Source organism: Erigeron canadensis, chromosome 9, assembly GCF_010389155.1.
Source record: "Erigeron canadensis isolate Cc75 chromosome 9, C_canadensis_v1, whole genome shotgun sequence".
Taxonomy (NCBI): Eukaryota; Viridiplantae; Streptophyta; class Magnoliopsida; order Asterales; family Asteraceae; genus Erigeron; species Erigeron canadensis.
In genome coordinates, this window is record NC_057769.1 from 35,400,506 (window position 1) to 35,420,067 (window position 19,562).

At 32.9% G+C, this 19,562-nt stretch overlaps 1 protein-coding gene, 1 non-coding gene and 1 pseudogene across 2 annotated transcripts; all 3 read right to left on the reverse strand.

Moving 5' to 3' along the window:
• Positions 1 to 2,629: 2,629 nt before the first annotated feature.
• LOC122583695 lies at positions 2,630 to 9,355 on the reverse strand (annotated as a pseudogene).
• Positions 9,356 to 11,286: 1,931 nt separating this feature from the next.
• On the reverse strand, positions 11,287 to 11,405 carry LOC122584130. The gene has a single exon (XR_006321478.1). It is a non-coding gene; the product is annotated as a 5S ribosomal RNA (ribosomal RNA).
• Positions 11,406 to 12,685: 1,280 nt separating this feature from the next.
• On the reverse strand, positions 12,686 to 14,982 carry LOC122581280 (BURP domain protein RD22-like). The gene is made up of 3 exons (XM_043753479.1): positions 14,878 to 14,982; positions 14,070 to 14,172; positions 12,686 to 13,954 (listed from the first exon to the last, which is right to left on the reverse strand). Exons 1-3 carry the CDS (start codon positions 14,914 to 14,916, stop codon positions 12,960 to 12,962), a joined length of 1,137 nt encoding a protein of 378 aa, XP_043609414.1. The 5' UTR covers positions 14,917 to 14,982; the 3' UTR covers positions 12,686 to 12,959.
• Positions 14,983 to 19,562: the final 4,580 nt, after the last annotated feature.

A 19,562-nucleotide genomic window follows, 5' to 3' on the forward strand; every position in this document is an offset into this window, starting at 1 on the left:
TCTGTACTTATAAAATATATTATATTCATTATTATACTTATAGATATATACATGTGGGTACTCGTGATTTTCAAAGGTGGTGAACTAGTGTGTAACAGGCTGTCACAAAGTAAATAAACAATAAATAAATTAATAAATAATTAATATTGGTATAGGAAATTGGTGATAGAGTGAAACGTGTACATTCATCATTCATTTACTTCACACTATTAATTATAAAAATAGTTTGCTCCATTTCCATATTCTTGACATTACATCTCCATCGATGGATTCAAATGGCACTCAACTACTCAAGTTTCACACTCAAGATATTCCTTTCTTTACATCCTTATTATTGAAGACACATAGTTTGCTTTTCCTCCTTCTTTTGTATATATACATATATATACGCTTATATACACATGAATATATATGAATTTACAAACGTCGAAGATGAGTCTTACAAGGAGAAGATAAAGCATGGAGTCATGGAATTAAAAATTACAAACGTCGAAGATGGCATATTTTCTTATGTCTGCACGTTGGACTTGGTACTTGGTAGTCAACTTATGAAAAACCCAACTATATTTAGCCCAAATATCACTTACACCCACATATTAAGGTATTCACGGGTTTTGCCGGGTCAAACCGGCAACCCACGGTTTTGACCCGACCCGAACCGAAAACCAAGAACCACGAATTTTATGAACCGTAAACCGGCCCGTTTAAGCGACGGGCGGGTCGTGCAGGTCCGGGTTGCGGGCGGGTCACGGGTTTCGGTCCAAATGCTCATCCTTAGTTAGAATGTGTTGATTAAAAATTTGCAATGTAAAAGAATAGACCAATAAATTGAATATAAAAAACATTTAAAGAAAACAACAATCATTACTCGCAAAAATGAGTGTATCTAATTCTTTTTATAGTGACGATTAAAAATATTTAAATTAAATTATTTTAATATTTTTATGAAAATTATGACTTACCTAATTTTTAAATGATATATAGATCTTAAAATTTTTTATTTTAGGTAAAAATTTATTTTTTTTAACCAAAATTGAAAATCCTGTAATTAATTGTACATTTTTATCAATCCAACGAATGATAAGGTTGTATAAATTAATACAAAACACTTTTACTAATTATCAATATCCACATCTAGCTAGATAATTTTTCTTATGTATATTCCATTAACGATATTTTAATTAGCCGCACATCGTGCGGGTAAAAGACCTACTAATCATATATATGTATATTTACACATATATGTATTACATGAATCCATCATTTACATATTTATTTAACTAATTTTTTGTATTCGTTGTCTAAAATATTAATAATTTTACTAACTTTCTTTCAAAATCTATGATTAATTTTGGATATTCTAAGTAAATTTCTTATATATATACTTTTTTTAAAAAAAATTGTTCACTTTGTTTAAGATACCAAACATATTAATAATATCATATAAAAGACATTTTAAGTAGTAAATCATGACACTCTTAAATAGAAACTTGCATTGTATAAATATAGAGTTAGAGAAAAATAATTCACAATTAGATGTAATGTATATTTAAATATATATTTATAAAATAAAATATTAATTTAGTTAAATAACTATTATACATATAAAAAAATAATTAATGTAATGTAAATTGACTATTATAATTGAAAACTTAAATTTTATATTAGCATAACTTTAATAAATGGTTAACCGAAAATAAAACCGAAATTAACCGACTTTTTTGGGTAACCGATTTGCGGGTAACCGAACTTAACGGTTCAAAATTTCTCACTAACCGAACCGAAACCCGAAAAACGGTTCAAAATTTCTAACTAACCGAACCGAACCGAACCGTTTACATCCCTACTTTGAAGATAACTATCTAGTCAATCGTAACATGATGTATCAAGGCAAAGAAATTTTTTTTTGAACAGCAGTGGTGATTGGACTCAGGGGCATGCCTCTTCATCGTTCGGTAGAGGTCGACCACGTCACCAGCACAGTCAATCCGAGGGCATGACAGGCGGTGGAAGTCCCACTACCGTTCTGGAGGAAACTAGCTAATACTAGAGAAAACCCCCATGCTCCACCTCATTGGCAAAGACTTCCCAATATATCTTTCAAAGGTTTTGAAACCGTGACCAATATTTGGCTGAAAGACATAAGGACATTAAATGTCCAGTTGGGCTAATCAGGCAAAGAAATAATGATGCATCTCACAAAAAAGGACCAAAAAGCTTTTACCCCAAAAAAATGTAGATTCAGTTCCCTTTCCGTCAAAGAATCTTACTCAAGAGTTACACCTGATTCAGTATAGATGCCAAAATCATGAAGCGGACACTCGGTCTATGCAAGCAGAAAAGAAACGAAGGTGCGGAAAAATATTTTGCAACGTCCTTAGAATGAAGGAAAATGGATGTTTCAAAGTTAATGCAAAAGTTTTGTCTTACTAAAGTTTAACATTATATAATGCGCATTATATAATGCGCATATATATATTACTACGAAAACAGTATATATATTATATCTTACATTATGATAAAAGAAAGTTGCAACAACACATGACTAAATAGTCCCACAACTAATCAACCTTATAGATAATTGAAAAGCCACATACTCACATAATGTATGTGTATTTTTCTGGCTAAGTTATTCATATGGAACCCAAACAAAATGATCTTCTGGCAAAAAGTGACAAATTGGAACACTTCCTGGTTTCACTTTAAGCACTTGAAACGCCAAATGTTTTGGGTTCCATTTTGCGGTGTCTGTATGGCAGATTGCCACTGCATTAACTTTAGTACCATCTGCACCAGCCATTGAAACTGCATACGCTCGAGTACTGATGGTTCTATGGCAATAAAACACGGCATACACATAGTTTTGCTTATGGCAAACCACCGCTTTCTTTGCAGTGAGCTTTTTGCATAATTTTATTTTGTAATTTTGTAGAGCGGTAATTGTTTTAGGCCTTACTTCTGTTGAAAATGCTTTCACTTTTTTACCTAATCTTGTAGTACTGAAATAGACCATGGACTCTAGTGAAGTCGCACAATATTTGTCTTCACCTTCAATGCCTTTGTTCTCACATTCGCTAAGTGTTTATTTCAAATTTTCTGCTTCCAACGAGTCGGACTTAATAGAAAAATCATTGTAGATTTGAGGAAGATTCTTTGATGAAAAGGGTATCGAATCAACAACTGCTTTAGGTAAAAACATTGCCTCTTGGTCACCAGTTTTCATGAACTGCAGATTCATTTCTTGGCCTTGATACAAGTTGTTTTCCAAGAAAAAGAAAGCTACATTCGGGCTATCCTTGAGCTGATCCTCAGAGGCAGCATAGTGGTACACAAATGGATTTCGTGTTGGATGTACCCCTACAGAAATTGGCTTCCTCTTGGGGTCAGTATGCACCCCAATACCGCCTCTTCCAACACCAACATCTGTCCGTCTCCCTGGTCTTCCAGTTTGCACGCCTATGCCACCCCTTCCCATCCCCACGTTAGTTCCTCTCTGTACCCCGACTTTCTCCTCATTCTGTCCTGTAACTCAACAAATTAATTTCAAAAATTAGTATAAGTATATATTACAAACAAAGTGAAACAGTTAATATAGAAAGTATAAGTTTAAGTTTTTTTTGTATCAAGTTGGAACTACAGGGACTAGTATTGTAAATATTAGGTGTAAAGCTGTTAGGAAACAGTTAGCTTGATTATTGTATATATATCATTGTAATTATATAATTAAAATGTAATAACAATCATATTTTATGAAAATTCTTTAATTCATTCTAATAATTCCGCACTTATAATTTCATATGGTATCAGAGAACGAGGTGTTCGTCATGAATCTTCTTCTCCGATGAAGATTCCGGCGATTTGAATATCGGATAATCACCATTTCTGTGTAATCAAGATCGTTAGGGTTTTGATTTCGGTTTTCCGGCCACCTTCTAGTGATACATCTTCTTGATATCGTTAATTGTTGTTTCTATTACTTTTATTGATTGCTATTATTTCCATTAGGAAATTAGGTCATTTTCTGCTATAAAAATGGCTGCTACTGGTAATTTTGTTCCTCCGATCAATCAGATTCAATCTCAATCAAATGATTCTTTATTTCTAACTAGTTCTGATCATCCTGGCATGATGTTGACTAATGTACCTTTTAATGGAAGTAATTTCTTTGGATGGAGTAGAACTATTTAAATGGCTCTTGGCGCCAAATTGAAATTAGGGTTTATAGATGGATCTACTCCTAAACCTGATGCTGCTCATGAGGATTTAGGGAGGTGGATTAGGTGTGATTATATGGTCACTTGTTGGATCTTGAACTCAATGACTGCATAATTGTCAGAAGCATTCTTATATGCTAAATCTGCCAAGGAGCTTTGGACAGAATTGGGTGAAAGGTATGGTCAGAGTAATGGACCTCTCATTTATCACATTGAGAGGGAATTGAGTAAAGTGAGTCAGGGTGATTTATCTGTTGCTGCATATTACAATAAGATAAAGAAATTTTGGGATGAATTGACTAGTCTTCATGGAATTCCAGTCTGTACTTGTGGTAAAATGCAGGAGTGTACTTGTGGTATAACTAAGAAATACCAGGAGATAGAAGGGAGGACAAGATTGATGCAATTCTTGATGAAGCTTAATGATGGTTTTGAGTCTGTAAGGAATCAAATACTCTCCATGGATCTTCTGCCTACTATCAACAAGGCTTACTATATTGTCCAACAAGTTGAGAAACAAAAACAGGTCACCACTACTAATCCAGATCCCACTGCTTATTTTACAAACCAACAATATGCAAAATATAATCAGGGACAGAAGAGAGATTTCAAGATTGACAAAGGAAAGAATTGTACCTATTGTAAACAAGATGGACATTTGTATGAACAATGCTTTGAGAGGCTTGGCTACCCTGATTGGTACAAAGGTAAGAAAGGAAAGAAGGTCAACAGGATGGCTGCTCAAGTTGGTGCTGATATTGGAATTAAGGATTCTCCTTTTGATTTTAACTATGAAAATGAAATTCATAATGAGCAAAAGAGTGATTTTGACAAGAATCTTGTGGATGCTGTTTGTTTTGAGATGATGAAGATGATGCAAGAAAAGAACATGGTGATGACTTCTAATGTGGATTTGGCTGGTCCTTTCTAAGCTACATGCAGGTATATCTGCTGATTTCTATGAAAGAGTTTATGCTCTTTCTTGTGTTGTGGATATTGATATAGATAAGGACTGGGTTACTGACTCTGGAACTACAGATAGTATGACACCTCACTTGCATTTACTAGAGTCCATTAAAACTCTCAAATATCTCATTAGAGTCAAACTGCCAGATGGTACTATCAAATTAGTCACCAAAATGGGTCAAGTCACAATTAATCCTTCTCTTATTCTGAAAGATGTCTTTTATGTGCCTGATTTCAAGGTTAACTTGTTATCAGTAGGTCAATTATTGAATTCTCAACCATTAATTGCTATTTTTGGTCCAACTTGGTTTGCTTTTCAGGACCTTTCAACTAAACAACTTGTCACAGTTGGGAAAGGTCACAAGAAACTTTACATCTGCAAGCCTTCAACAACTCAATCTCATGTCAACTTCTCTGCTTCATTGCTGCCTATTATTACTAGTTTTGTTAATCAAGTTACTAGTAATTCTAATGTTCCTTTTGAATTGTTGCATGCTAGACTTGGTCATACTTCTATGTCTAAGTTGATTCATGTAGATGGTTACAAAAATGTTGATGTTTCTCATTTTATGTGTGATACCTGTTTGTTATCCAAACAACATAGGTTGCCTTTTCCAAGAAGTGAATCTAAATCTTCAATTCCTTTTGAGTTGCTCCATGTGGATCTTTGGGGTCCTTATCATGTTCCTGCACTTAATGGTGCACATTACTTCTACACTATTGTTGATGATTTTAGTAGAAGTACTTGGACCTATCTTTTGCACACTAAGGACCAAGTTTGTTCTATTCTGTCTAATTTCTTCTCTTTTATTCACAATCATTTTGCTAAAAGACCAAAGTTCATTCGTTCTGATAATGGGACTGAAATAGTAAATAGTGAGGTGTCATCTCTTTTGAGGTCCTTAGGAATTGTGCATCAAAAATCTATGTCTTATACACCCCAACAAAATGGAAGGGTGGAAAGGAAACATAGACATTTATTGGATACTGCTAGGGCAATTAAGATGAATGCAGGATTGACAAAGAAATTTTGGGGGCATTGTATTTTAGCTGCTACATACTTGATTAATAAAATGCCAATGAAAATTCTGAATTGGAAGAGTCCTTTTGAGATGTTGCATGGAAAACCACCTTCTTACACAAATCTGAGAATTGTTGGATGTCTATGTTATGCTATTAATCCTAAACCTCATAGAGATAAGTTTGATCCTAGAGGTAATAAGTGCATATTATTGGGATATCCTCCTGGTCAAAAGGGCTATCTGGTATATGATTTGGATTCAAAAGAAGTATTTACTAGCAGAGATGTTGTTTTTGATGAAACAAATTTTCCTTTTAAGAAACAAATTGGTACTTCTCATCAGTACAATCACAAGGGTCCAATGGTTAGTTTATCAAAAGAAACTGGTGAAGAATTAGTTAATATTGGATTTGATGTTCAACATGATGTTTCTTCTAAGCAAATGATTGCTAGTGATCAAAGAAATGAAGAGGGTATTGAAAATGGTTTTCAAGAAAATGCTAATATACAATCTGGTGGGCCAGAAATTATTAACCCTATCAGAAGATATGCAAGAAGTACCACTGCCCCAGTCTGGTTAAGGGACTTTGTGGTTCCTAATAAGAAGGGGTCTGCTTCATGTGTTGTCACCAAGCCAAGTTATCCTATTTTTAAGAATTCTGATTTTGAAGCCTATACTCCAGATTATGTTGCTTCTTTAGCCCATGTTCTTGCTACTGATGAACCTTCCACCTATAATCAAGCTTCTCAAAATCCTGAATGGATTGAAGCCATGGATAAGGAACTCAAGGCTTTAGAACAAAATGATACTTGGGTTTTGACTGAATTACCACAGGGTCATAAAGCAATTTCATCTAAATGGGTGTACAAAATTAAGTACAAGTCTGATGGAACCATAGAAAGGTATAAAGCAAGGTTGGTAATTAGAGGTTTTGATCAAAAGCCAGGAGTGGATTACAAACATACCTTTTCCCCTGTAGCAAAGGCTGCAACTGTTAGAGTATTGATTGCTATTGCTACTGCCAAGGGGTGGCCTCTACATCAATTGGATGTAAATAATGCTTTTCTGCATGGTTTTGTGGATGAAGAAATATATATGTTTCCTCCACAAGGGTATAAAATGGCACTTCCTAATCAAGTCTGCAGATTGAATAAATCTTTATATGGGTTAAAACAGGCTTCTAGGCAGTGGAACCAAGAACTATCTAAATTTCTAATCTCATTGGGATTTATGCAGTCAAAGAATGATTACTCTCTTTTTGTCAAAAGAGAAGGGGAGGTGTTTACGGTTGTTTTGGTGTATGTTGATGATATATTAATTATTGGCAATTCTGATTCTGAAATAAGAAACACCAAAGCTGAGCTTGATAAAAAGTTTACCATTAAGGATTTAGGTCTTGCAAGGTATTTCCTTGGTATTGAGTTATGTAGGACTGATGATGGGACATATTTGAATCAAAGAAAGTATATTCTGGATTTGTTAAAGGATGCAGGCATGACTGCTGCTAAGCCTGTTGAATTTCCTTTACCTACTCACCTTAAATTGTCTTTGGATGAAGGGGAGAGTCTTCCTGATTCAGAATCCTATCAAAGGTTAGTGGGCAGACTGCTCTATTTGTCAATGACTAGACCAGATATATCATATGCAGTTCAACATCTTAGTCAATTTGTTTCAAGTCCTAAATTGCCTCACATGAAAGCTGTAATGCATTTACTGAGATATTTAAAGGGCTCAATTTCAAAAGGATTGTTTTATCCAATGCAGTCTAATCTAAAGGTTACAGGCTTTAGTGATGCTGATTGGGGATCTTATGTCATGACAAGAAAGTCTCTCACTGGGTATTGTATATTTTTGGGACATTCTTTGGTATCTTGGAAGACTAAGAAACAGGCAACAGTTTCAAGATCATCTACAGAAGCTGAATACAGGAGCATGGCAGCAACAACATGTGAACTGATATGGCTCTCTTATTTATTGAAGGATTTAGGCATCAATGTGCAGATTCCAGTCACCTTATTTTGTGACAATAAGGCAGCTCAACAAATTGCAGCCAACCCTTGTTATCATGATCGTACCAAGCATTTGGATATAGATTGTCATTTTACTAGAGATAAAGTGCAAGATGGATTCCTGCAAACAGCTTATATACCCACGAATCTTCAACTGGCTGATGTAATGACTAAGGCCTTGGGTCAGATGCAGCATTCTGTTTTGAGTAGAAAGATTGGTTTAAAGGAAGTTCCAACTTGAGGGGGGTATACAGAAAGTATAAGTTTAAGTTTATTTTGTATCAAGTTGGAACTACAGGGACTAGTATTGTAAATATTAGGTGTAAAGTTGTTAGGAAACGGTTAGCTTGATTATTGTATATATATCATTGTAATTATACAATTAAAATGTAATAACAATCATATTTTCTGCAAATTCTTTAATTCATTCTAATAATTCCGCACTTATAATTTCATAGTTAAGATATTACAAAATACCAAAAAATGGTCAACCTATAGTATATAGAAGATCAGTGACGGCTTTTGGCATAGGACTGTTTGGCAAAACAGACTTCCAGTATCTTTCAGGTGTTACTGCATAACTTCCCACAATTGCTACCTGATAACGAAACAATAAATAACTAAACATAACAAAATATATAAAAACAAAATAATCAAACATATACACAAGTAGCAAGCGAGGATCAAAATTCAAATGAAACACTAAATATTCTGAGGATTCTAATTTTCATAATGTCGAGTTTCTGCCCAAGTTTGTTAGTTTGTCGCAAATTCAGAGACATAGACATGTGAGAAGGTCTGACAGTTTGTGAAACGAGTCGTTGATGACCATTTGTCAGCATGCCCACCATAATATGTCTATGTACACGCATATGAGGGATATTTATAGCATGACTCAAAATTTGGATGCCATAATGTTAGAGAAACACTCCTAACAATACTTGTAGCTTGTGCACAACGATTTTTGTTTGTATCACAAGGTCAGGAAACCAAAGCTATGAATTCTCTGATCATTTGGTTTGCAGAAACATATTATAGAGTTTTAGTGTTAATAAACTACCCAAAAATTAAGGACCATATATGAAGAATTATTATATATACTTACAGAAAAAAGTGCAAAAACCAGGAGAAGATTAATCTTCATTGGAGAGAAACTGAAGTTGAATATCTAAATCATTTGGTTTGATATGATGTACAATTTATAGAATGCGAAAAAGTTCATTACCACTCGTCACCTATTAGGACCACTGGGCAACCTACCTATATGTTAACCTGCTTCAAGTATGCCAACCACTATATAAATAGGGGTTCTTTCGGTTAATATATGTCATCTTAGTGTTTTAGTATATGTTTACCTTGTCCATGATCAGATATAGCTGTGGGGCGTAACATATTGCACATTTTTGACAGTGTATCAAACATCGAATAATCCTTTTTAGGTTTGTTATTCAATTTAGTGGTTGTGAATTTCTACAACTTTGTGTTTTTTCAATGTGAACATTTAATTTCGGGGGAATGGAGTAATTAAAAGTTGTGTTTTCGTTAGGCTCATGTAGTTTATCGATATGTTTTAACTTTAATTTTAATTGTTAAAAACAAGAATACATATATGATCATCTTCACCTATGCTGGCAAAGTGTCTTTTGGTCAATCTGTTATAGTACAAACTTAACTCTGGACCTACTACATATATGAAAGGGGGAATTTTGCATAAACCAAAAAAGGCAATTATACATTCATGAATGTGATGAACTTTTGACAAAGGTCAAGAATTATGGAGACACTTTGATAATTATTGTTGTGTAATCTACATGTTTAGATGCTAATAACCAGCCACGCCTACTAAACCAAAATGTAAAATTACCATGGATGTAACAAAAAACCAAACCAGAACAACAACACTGGAAGTCCAAAAATGAAAAGACAATGGAACTGTAATAAATTTCATTAGAAATGGTAGTTTAGGACTTAGGAGTAGTTGCATAGTGTGGCAATACTTGGTGTGGGTTGATAAAGAAGCCCAAATTCAGAGAATAATGGGTTACAAAAAAGCCCAACTTGAAAGAAGCACCAATTTTATTTTTGAAAGTGATACAAGTTAGTATAGAAAATTAGACCGGCGATTTCAAAGGGTTTTTGGAATAAGCGGAGCCAGAAATTTAGGCTAGATGGGCCCGATTGCTAAACTTATAAGATGAGAACGAAGATACTAAAGGCCGTTTAGATTGTTTATTGGCTTATTCTTTATTTTTACGACTGATAAACAACCAAAAAATTTTTTTTGGAAAACTAATTATCTTCTTATTTTATTAGAAATGGACACTTAATACTAAATAGTTCGATACTTTCTTATAGTTTAAGCAAATTAGATGGGTGTCACGCGTTGCAGCTATAAAAATAGACAACGTTCGAGGTGTTGTGACAATGTTAATTTCAAATCAAATACTTAATCGGAAATTTTATTTGTATGGTAGTTAACAAACAAAAAAAATATTTGACGGACAAAGAGATTTTAATAAAGTCAGGTATTTTACTCAAGTAGAAATAGGGATGTATTAAGATGTATGGTAAATTAAACATATCAAGTTCTTAAAAGTTTAAGGAGGGGGTCAATTTTCTTTATAAAGGAGTATAGATAAGTAGCACTTCAGAGTTTCAGTCTAAAGTGACCACTGACCAACCCTAAACGTCTCGGAAGCCTTATTTGTTTAGTTTGTCTGTGTTCCTCTTTGGATATGACAGATTAAAAACACATGGCGGACCGAAATGTTTGGACAGGTAGTCCAGTCCCACGCAGTTTTGGGCCCAAGCTCTTTGCAAAGTATATTACTAAAAATAAGTAACTGCTCAGTGCCGCCTTCTGCGGGTTTTGAGCCCCAATACCTCGACGGTGTATGGGGGAGGTTAAGATGTAGGCAAACCTTACCTCTACCAAAGTAGAGAGGCTGCTTCCAGTTTCTACATAAATGGTAGAAAAGGCCCTCCAACCTTTGCATGGGATGAGGATCGAACCCATGACCTCTGTCTCCAGAGGCATGAGTGTTTACCACTGATCCAACCATGCTGCTTTTTAAAGGGTTGCAACACGAGGACTTCCCAGAGGGTCACCCATTCTAGTACTACTCTCGCCCAAGCGTGGTTAACTGCGGAATTCTGATGGGATCCAGTGCATTAGCGCTGGTATGATCGCAACCAAAGTATATTACTAAAAGTGAATCCCCAAATACTTCTCAAAGAGCATATACAATGATGATGGATTATTTTTATTTAGTCCAACTTTTGTTCTTTTTTTCTAGTCTAACTTTTGTTGGTTGATATTTGGATTTACATATTGTTTTAATTTGTCATTCCCCTCTTCAATTTTCTAATGATTGATTTCTTTTATCACGCTAAATGGTTAAAATCAAGTAAAATTTTCCATGGCCCTTTTGTGTCTATGAAATACCCACAAAGTTGTTTTAACTCTTTTTATTTAACGGGAAAGACATACTTACACTTGCAACTACCTAATATCTTGTTAACTTAAGTTAATTTGTATAATACAAAAAGTAGCTGAGATGACCCATAATTAGTTTGTGTCATTATCTTTAAGCTATGTACGCCGAAAATGACTGAATTATTATGTGTCACTTGACTCATGGTCTATAGCGAATGAATTATTAGGTGTCAGTAAATAGGTAGTTGAAATATCTGATATGCGTTTGATGATTTAAGGCTATAAATAACTGAAAGAGATATGATTATCCATTGAAAAGTCTAGTGTTGATAGGGGTTAGCCGATATGCAGTTAATTCGTTTGAATTAGTCATGCATATACAAATGATTGGGGACTACAGTTATAAGAAGAACAAAGTAACAGGCATATGGCTATGATGATGATGATGCAATTATTTCTCTTCTTTGAGATGTAGTGGTCGCAGGCCACATATGTTAAGACTATGTGGGCTTTTGCTCGGCTTATTAGAGTTGTTTGACGTTGTTATAGCTAATCTCGATCATTTGTTGAGTGTCGTATAGGGACAAACTAGCGGAAGAGGCAAGGGCAAAGAGTAGATATTGGTGGATGGCATATATGGTTAGCTATTATTCTGGTGTATATATATGTAAATGATGGTTATTTAATGGTTGCATACTCGAGTAACCCTCTTTTGTAGCATTATAATTGTGTTCTGGTTTTGATAAATTAATCAAATCTAAGGTTAGCTATTCTTTTGATGTACATATATGTAAATGGTGGTTATTTAATGGTTGCATACTCGACCAGGGCAGTTTTGTATAATTTGATGTAGTATAAAAATATACTCCTAGTTTTGAGCATTATAATTGTGTTCTGGTTTGTACTAACTGAATCCTACACATGTTTTCGTTTCACTATTTGTAGATAATAGTGATTGGTCCGGTCCAGTCAAGTTCAAAATTGAACTATTTAGCGGGTCTAATCTAATAAACTCAAAAAAATGTTGTTGAAGCAAAATGATCAATCACACGAGTATTCATATATAAATTTGAGATGCAATACATTTCATCCTAACAAAAGAGCATAAACAAAGTTGTATAACATGGTTTATATGTCTCAAATAGACAAATACTCAGTAAACCGATACTTATTTCGTCGCTTTACAGATACTGATGATAAACCAAACTTACCTTAACAAATAGTCTATTACTCGTCCTTTATAGATATACTTGAAAATACACATGCACATACTCGCTCACACTCGGTATTATGTGTTTTCTTGCTGACTTTATTAGTATGGAACCCAAACAACGTGATCTTCGGGTAAGAAATGGCAAATTGGAACACTTCCTGGTTTCACTTTAAGTACTTGGAAGGCCAAATGTTTCGGGTTCCATTTTGCAGTGTCTGTATGGCAAACTGCAACCGCTTTCACTTTAGTACCGTCGGTACCCACCATAGAAACCGCATATGCACGAGTACTGACAGTCTTATGGCAGTAAAATACAGCGTAGGCGTAGTTTTGCTTGTGGCAAACCACAGCCTTTTTTGCAGCCAGTTTTTTAGCTACCTGGATTTTGTACTTCTGTAACGGGGTGTTTACTTTAGAATTTACCTCAGTAGAAATTGCTTTTACCTTTTTACCTAGTTTCATAGTACTAAAATCGACCATGGATTCTAATGAAGTCGCACAATATTTTTCTTCACCTTCAATGCCTTTGTTCTCACATTCGTTAAGCGTTTGCTTCATAATTTCAGCTTCTGTTGATTCTGGTTCAACAGAGAACTCATTGTAAATTTGGGGAAGTTTGTTTGATGAAAAGGGTATCGAATCAGCCACTTTTTTAGGTAAAAATGTTGCTTTTTGGTTCTCATTTTTGGTGAAATGTAGATTCATTTCCGCGCCTTGATGCAAATCGTTTTCCAAGAAAAACAAAGCGACATTTGGATCATCTTTTAGCTGATCCTCGGATGCAGCATATACATAAGCGAATGGACTGTATCCTTTATGTACTCCTACATAAACGGGCTTCCCTTTGCGACCAGTGTGCACTGCCACACCGCCTTTGCCAACACCAACATCTGTCCGTTTTCCTGGTTTTCCAGTATGCACACCGACGCCTCCTTTTCCAACGCCCACGCTAGTTCCTTTTCCTGGTGATTTAGTGTTAACAGCCACACCGCCTTTATGAACACCTACATATGTTCCCTTCCCTGGTTTTCCAGTGTTCACTGCTACACCGCCTTTTCCAACTCCCACCGCAGTATTTTTCTCATCGTCCCACTCTAAAAATTATAACAAAAAAAATTTTCATTTTTTTTTTTTTTACAATTTATAAGCTAACAAGAAGCAATTAATCAATAAATTATATATAGAGGAATGAATTAATCAATAATAAACCTGGTAAAAGATCAGAGACTGCTTTTGGCATAGGACTGTTTGGCAAAACAGATTTCCAGTAAACATCAGGAGTCACTGCATGAGCCCCTACTACAAGTGCCACCTGATATATTATAAAAATTAAACACCAACCACAAATAAATGTCATAAATCAAACACTTTTGCCAAAAAACATGACATGTATAGCAAACATGGGATAATGTATGGATCTTGCTACAAGAATACTTTGGTATAAACACACACCATAATGGTAAGCATATACTTGTACTGATACTTCCTGAATGGTACTTTGACTTTTCTGGTCAAAGTTTTAATACGGACATATAACGGAATACTTACCAAGAAGTGGGTGTTTTGCCGAATTTATGGGTGTGTGAATAGACGGATTCGTATGTATCTGTGTATATATAAACACGTACATCCGCATATAGACAAAGTTGGGGTTATTTCAGATAAAACAAATTTTTTTTGGTAAATTTGTACCACATTGTACGTACATAAGCCAAAACCAAATCAAAACTTTCTACGGTCATATGCGTTAAAACACATCAAAGTTTAAGACGTCATAATCGGAGATGATTTGTAACCGAAAACTTTACTTTGTAGTTTGTACACATATAAAGATTTAATCATGCAACATAGTATACATGATAACTTAACATAGTTCATTTAAAAAAAATTGGAACCCTTCTTATTGGATGATCAATAGCATGGACTTGCTAAAAAATCGAAACTACATACACACATACCGAGATAACCAAAATTTTATGATGTTGATGAAAGATATATAAAAATAGTATATACTTACGGAAAAAAGTGCGAAAATGTGAAAAAGATTGAACTCCATTGGGGGGAGGAAGTGGAAGTGAATATTTGGAACTAGATTCTGATGATGTTTGATGAATCATGAATGTGTTGATGTAGAATATTTATAAAGCGAGAGGGAGTTCATAATTATTACATATAGTAACACTCACCAATAAGGACGACTAGAGGTTTAAATATGCCCCAACTACCACCTATATACATGTTGATTAATTTCAAGCATGCCAATTACGTCCACATGTGTGGATCGATCGATATCGAATAGGACTAATTTTGAAATGACGGGTTGAACCGATCGATGGCTAATAATAATCCTTTAATACGAGCATGTATATATGGTTGAGTTAATTTGTTATACAAAATATTGAGTCGTATAACTAATATAACAGCTATCGTGACTTAGTGGTCAGTTATCTTAACGTTGTTAAAAAGCATATCAAGTTGAAGTCTCGATATAGGTAAACATTTTGATGAAGATGACCTAATAAGAGAATAATGTTTGAAATGTGTAACAAATATACCCGGTTAATACAATCGATCATGTATATTGGTTGTTTTAAATTGTAAAAAGCTTAATTTAGTCCGATAAGTAAACAATGTGCACTTCAATGATGGCTTAGTACGTAGTCCGATTAGTCTTAATGTTCAGTTCAAACTTCTCTAAGTAATATTTAATAAAAGATCTTGACGATAACCAATTATATATTTATATATATACTAGCCTTGTACCCGTGTGATGCAGCGGGGCATAGGAAACAAACGTTGGTTAAGTAGTTGTACCGTGTTATTACATGAATGTATGATTTAACTCAAGTGTTTCTTACTGCCGTTGTTGTTTTAGAGTGACGTTTTTATGTTGATTGATTATTAAATTCGGTAATGCATGTGTGTGTTTTTGGTATATTATGTGAGCAACTTAAGGGAAGGGACACGCGTAAGGTTTTTTTCAAGGTATTTTTAGAATTTCAGGAATAAAGTGTTTGATGGTAATATAGATTAAAAGGGTAAATTTGAAATTTTAAAGGTAAAATGTTAAATTTTAAGAAAGATAATTTGTTTATATAGATAATATATATATATATATATATATATATATTCAATAACGGTATAGTATAGAGAGGTTACTTATAGATTAAGGACTTCTGGTCTCGCAAGACATAGTAATAAAACGTTTGACCTCTGTCTCAGAGACAAGGTTGTTAACCATTTATCCAAGTTTGATGTTTATAACCAAGAATGTTCAAAATAGATAACAGAAATATTTAAGTTACGGTATGCACCTTCAATAAACTACTTAAAATACCCTTAATAAATTAATTTATAATATAAATCCTTCAATCCATAAAATATAACTACACTACCGTTTGTAAATAAAAAAATTTTACATTAATAATCACTCTACTTTGTCTCCACCCACGCCACCATCGACTTCGTTATCACTCGTTGCCGCCACTACCATCCGTCATTGTTGCCGCCAACGTAGTCTCATTTTGCAGGTATACATCTAGTAGTTAACTTTTAAGTAACCTACAAGGCTACAACAATCCATGTTTTTCATATTTGATTGCAGCCTTAGATCAAATTTAAATTTTCATTATTACATTCATTTATTGTCGAAATCAAATTTAATCCTCTAGTAAGTTATAATCTTCACAGCGTACGTCCTCATAACTATTCATTTGAATCTACCTAAATCATGTTTTTATATTGTAGAAATGTTAGGCAAAACATGCAGTACCTATCTCAGATAAAGTAGGGGTTATGTAAAATTCAGGGGAAGGTTATGTAAAATTCAGGGGCTATGTATATTTATCAAATTCAAAGGTTTAATTTGTAACTTTTTTTAAAGTGACAAGACCTAAGTTTAGGTGCAGTACGGATCATTTTCCTTTTTATATTTATTTGTTGTTTAATAAAAATCATCGTTAAGTTGGTAATGATTAAATATGTCTCGTTAAAAGTGCTATAGTAAAAAATCTCTTATATAAATAAAATAAAATTCTAATGACATCATGATTTTTTAAATAATGCTTAGTTGTCATTATTACATTTATCTCTATCAATTATATCTTTTTTATTTTCTTGATTTATGACATCATTTTATAAAAAGTTTAAATTATTTTTAATAGATTTATGATATCTTTCATTTTTTGCTTAAGTCCAATGTAAAATAAAATGTAATTATCTAAATTTTTTTTAAACGACTATATGTAAATTTTTAAATATAATATCACCATCTATTTTTGTCTTAATATTATCAATCAACCCGTCTATATTAAATAATAAAACAATTGTTATAAAATTATCATTTAAAAAAAATTAAAATAGCTTAATTGTCATCTCTAAATTCTTTTTAAAGTTAAGGTTTTTTTTTATTTAATTTTCTTATGATATTATAAGCACTTTTCTTCTTTAAGTTTATATAATTTTTATTTTTGTTATTTATGATGTTCTTTTCTATATAAAAAAAAATTATTTTCCTTTGAAAACTCTAATATTTTATACATGGTCTTTTAATTTTTCATCATATAAATTGTTTTATCATAATAGATTTTTAAATTATCTGCATATTATGCAGGTTAATAAGCTAAATATACATTCAAAATATAAGATATAATATTTCGAGATTATGAATATGGTTGAACTATCTCATAGTTCTTAAATATCGACATAACTTAATATTACAAAAGTTTTATTTATAAGCTCGGGTTGAACTCGGGTTAATTGGTTAGTTGTTTATGTATCAAGAAACGTTCATTTAATTTTGTAGATATACTTTCTTGAAACTGGTATCTTTATAACTAAAAGTTATAAAGCATAGATTATATTATACTCAGTAATAAATTAAGTTAGATAATTAAATAACAAAAAACAAATATATACTTTTTTGAAAGACAGAATGATAATTGGCTTATACCTTTAACTTTAATACGCACATCTAATAAGGATTGAATTTTGGTTACGCTTTAAAAGGTTTACTCATAAAATAACATTTTCATTAAAAAAATTTCCTTCATGAAAAAATAGTGTAACAAATTATTTTATACTCTTTTAACTATTAAAACACAAACAACAACCAAAATAATAGTTGGTCAGGTAACATTGCTAAAATAAATATATTAACAGACAGTCAAATATGTATTACCACTTATCATTTGTGAACAACTGAACATCATGTGGCCATATGTGATACTAGTATGGTGCCTGAGCGTTGCGGCGGCTAGAAAACAACTGTTAATATTAGAAAAACCTTTGTTGATGGTGAGGAATCTGGCGGCAGTGGTTGAGGGTGATGAATCCGGCGAGAGAGAGAGGGGTTGTGATTTAATTGTTCATGGTGATGAATTGATGGCAAAGATTGCGATAGAGAGATCGGTTAGAAAAGAATTATGAATTTTTTTTTTATATGAGTTTCTTTTTTTGTGGGTTTAAATTTTGATAGAGATAATTTTGGCATTTAGAAAAGAAAGTGTAAAATATAATATAATTAAGGAAGGTATTATCGAAATAAAAAAATACTTAAAATTTAATCCAATACCCTTTATAGGGTTTATAAATATGACTAAGGCCATACGTCAAGTGGTAGGGGGCAACTACCTCAAGAGTTCATTATTATTATTGTTGTATTTTGTAAATATTAGAATTGTGGATCCCTTAGTAACTATGAATGTCATTACTCATTAATACTTCTTAATGAGAATGGTATGTTTATAGAAACTATAGTAAATTCACAGGAACACATCCCATGAGATCTAGTCTTAAAATGGGAAGTTAGTTCATACAAAGATGCTATTGGACGGATTGGACTTAGTTAATTAATCATGCAAAGCTGCACTTGTTGGGTCAATAATGATATTTTGTATACCTAATCATTAAGTTCCAATTAATACAAAAGGGCTTAATTGTTATTGGACAATGACAAATTGATTGTTCAACAACTCCTTATGCTATCGGGCGCATGGTAAATTTCTACCCACGAATGAAATCGATGCAGAATCAAATAATGTAAATGCAGACATGTGCTTCATAAACATTATATAAATTTTTTGCATATCTAATAAAGAAAATATTTTTCAGCACACGGTCTTTTGTTCGCCATTTTCTTTACTAATTCAATGTTTTTTATTTTAAAATATTTTTATTTTTATTTTAATGAAATGTTTTATTCTTAATCTAATTATATTTTGTAATGTTAATTAAAATAATATTAGGTTCAGTATTATAATGATGTGTTACGGAGAAAAAGAAAAAATGATAATAATAATAAGATATGATGTTGACGTGACAATACTTTTGGCAAAACAAAATTTTCTAGAGGGTTTTTTAGTTTTCTAGAAACAAAATGTGAAAGAATAAGAAAGTGGGTTATGCTGAGAAATTAAGTTGTGAAGTGAGAAAAATAAGATGGTGAGAAAGAGAAGATGTGAGGAAATAATTAGATGGTCACGGTGGAAAAAAAAAACACGCCATACATTTTTTTTAAATATAGTAATTAAGAATTTAAGATATTTGAGAATTAAATGAAAAATATGGGAGAAAAAAAAAAGGTTGATAGTGATATTTTCTGGAAATAAAAGTTAGAAAGAGATGGTGGTGTAATGTGATGATATGATAATAAGAAATAGGTAAAAAAAAAAAAATGATATGAATTGGATAAAGTTAGGTAGT

What these genes read in the sequence shown, in the direction of transcription:
- LOC122581280 (XM_043753479.1), bottom strand. Translation starts at nt 14,916, where the DNA reads ATGGAGTTCAATCTTTTTCACATTTTCGCACTTTTTTCC. An exon ending in ACATTTTCGCACTTTTTTCC is followed by an intron (nt 14,173 to 14,877) that starts GTAAGTATATAC and finishes ATAATATATCAG; the next exon opens with GTGGCACTTGTAGTAGGGGC. An exon ending in AGTCTCTGATCTTTTACCAG is followed by an intron (nt 13,955 to 14,069) that starts GTTTATTATTGA and finishes TATAATTTTTAG; the next exon opens with AGTGGGACGATGAGAAAAAT.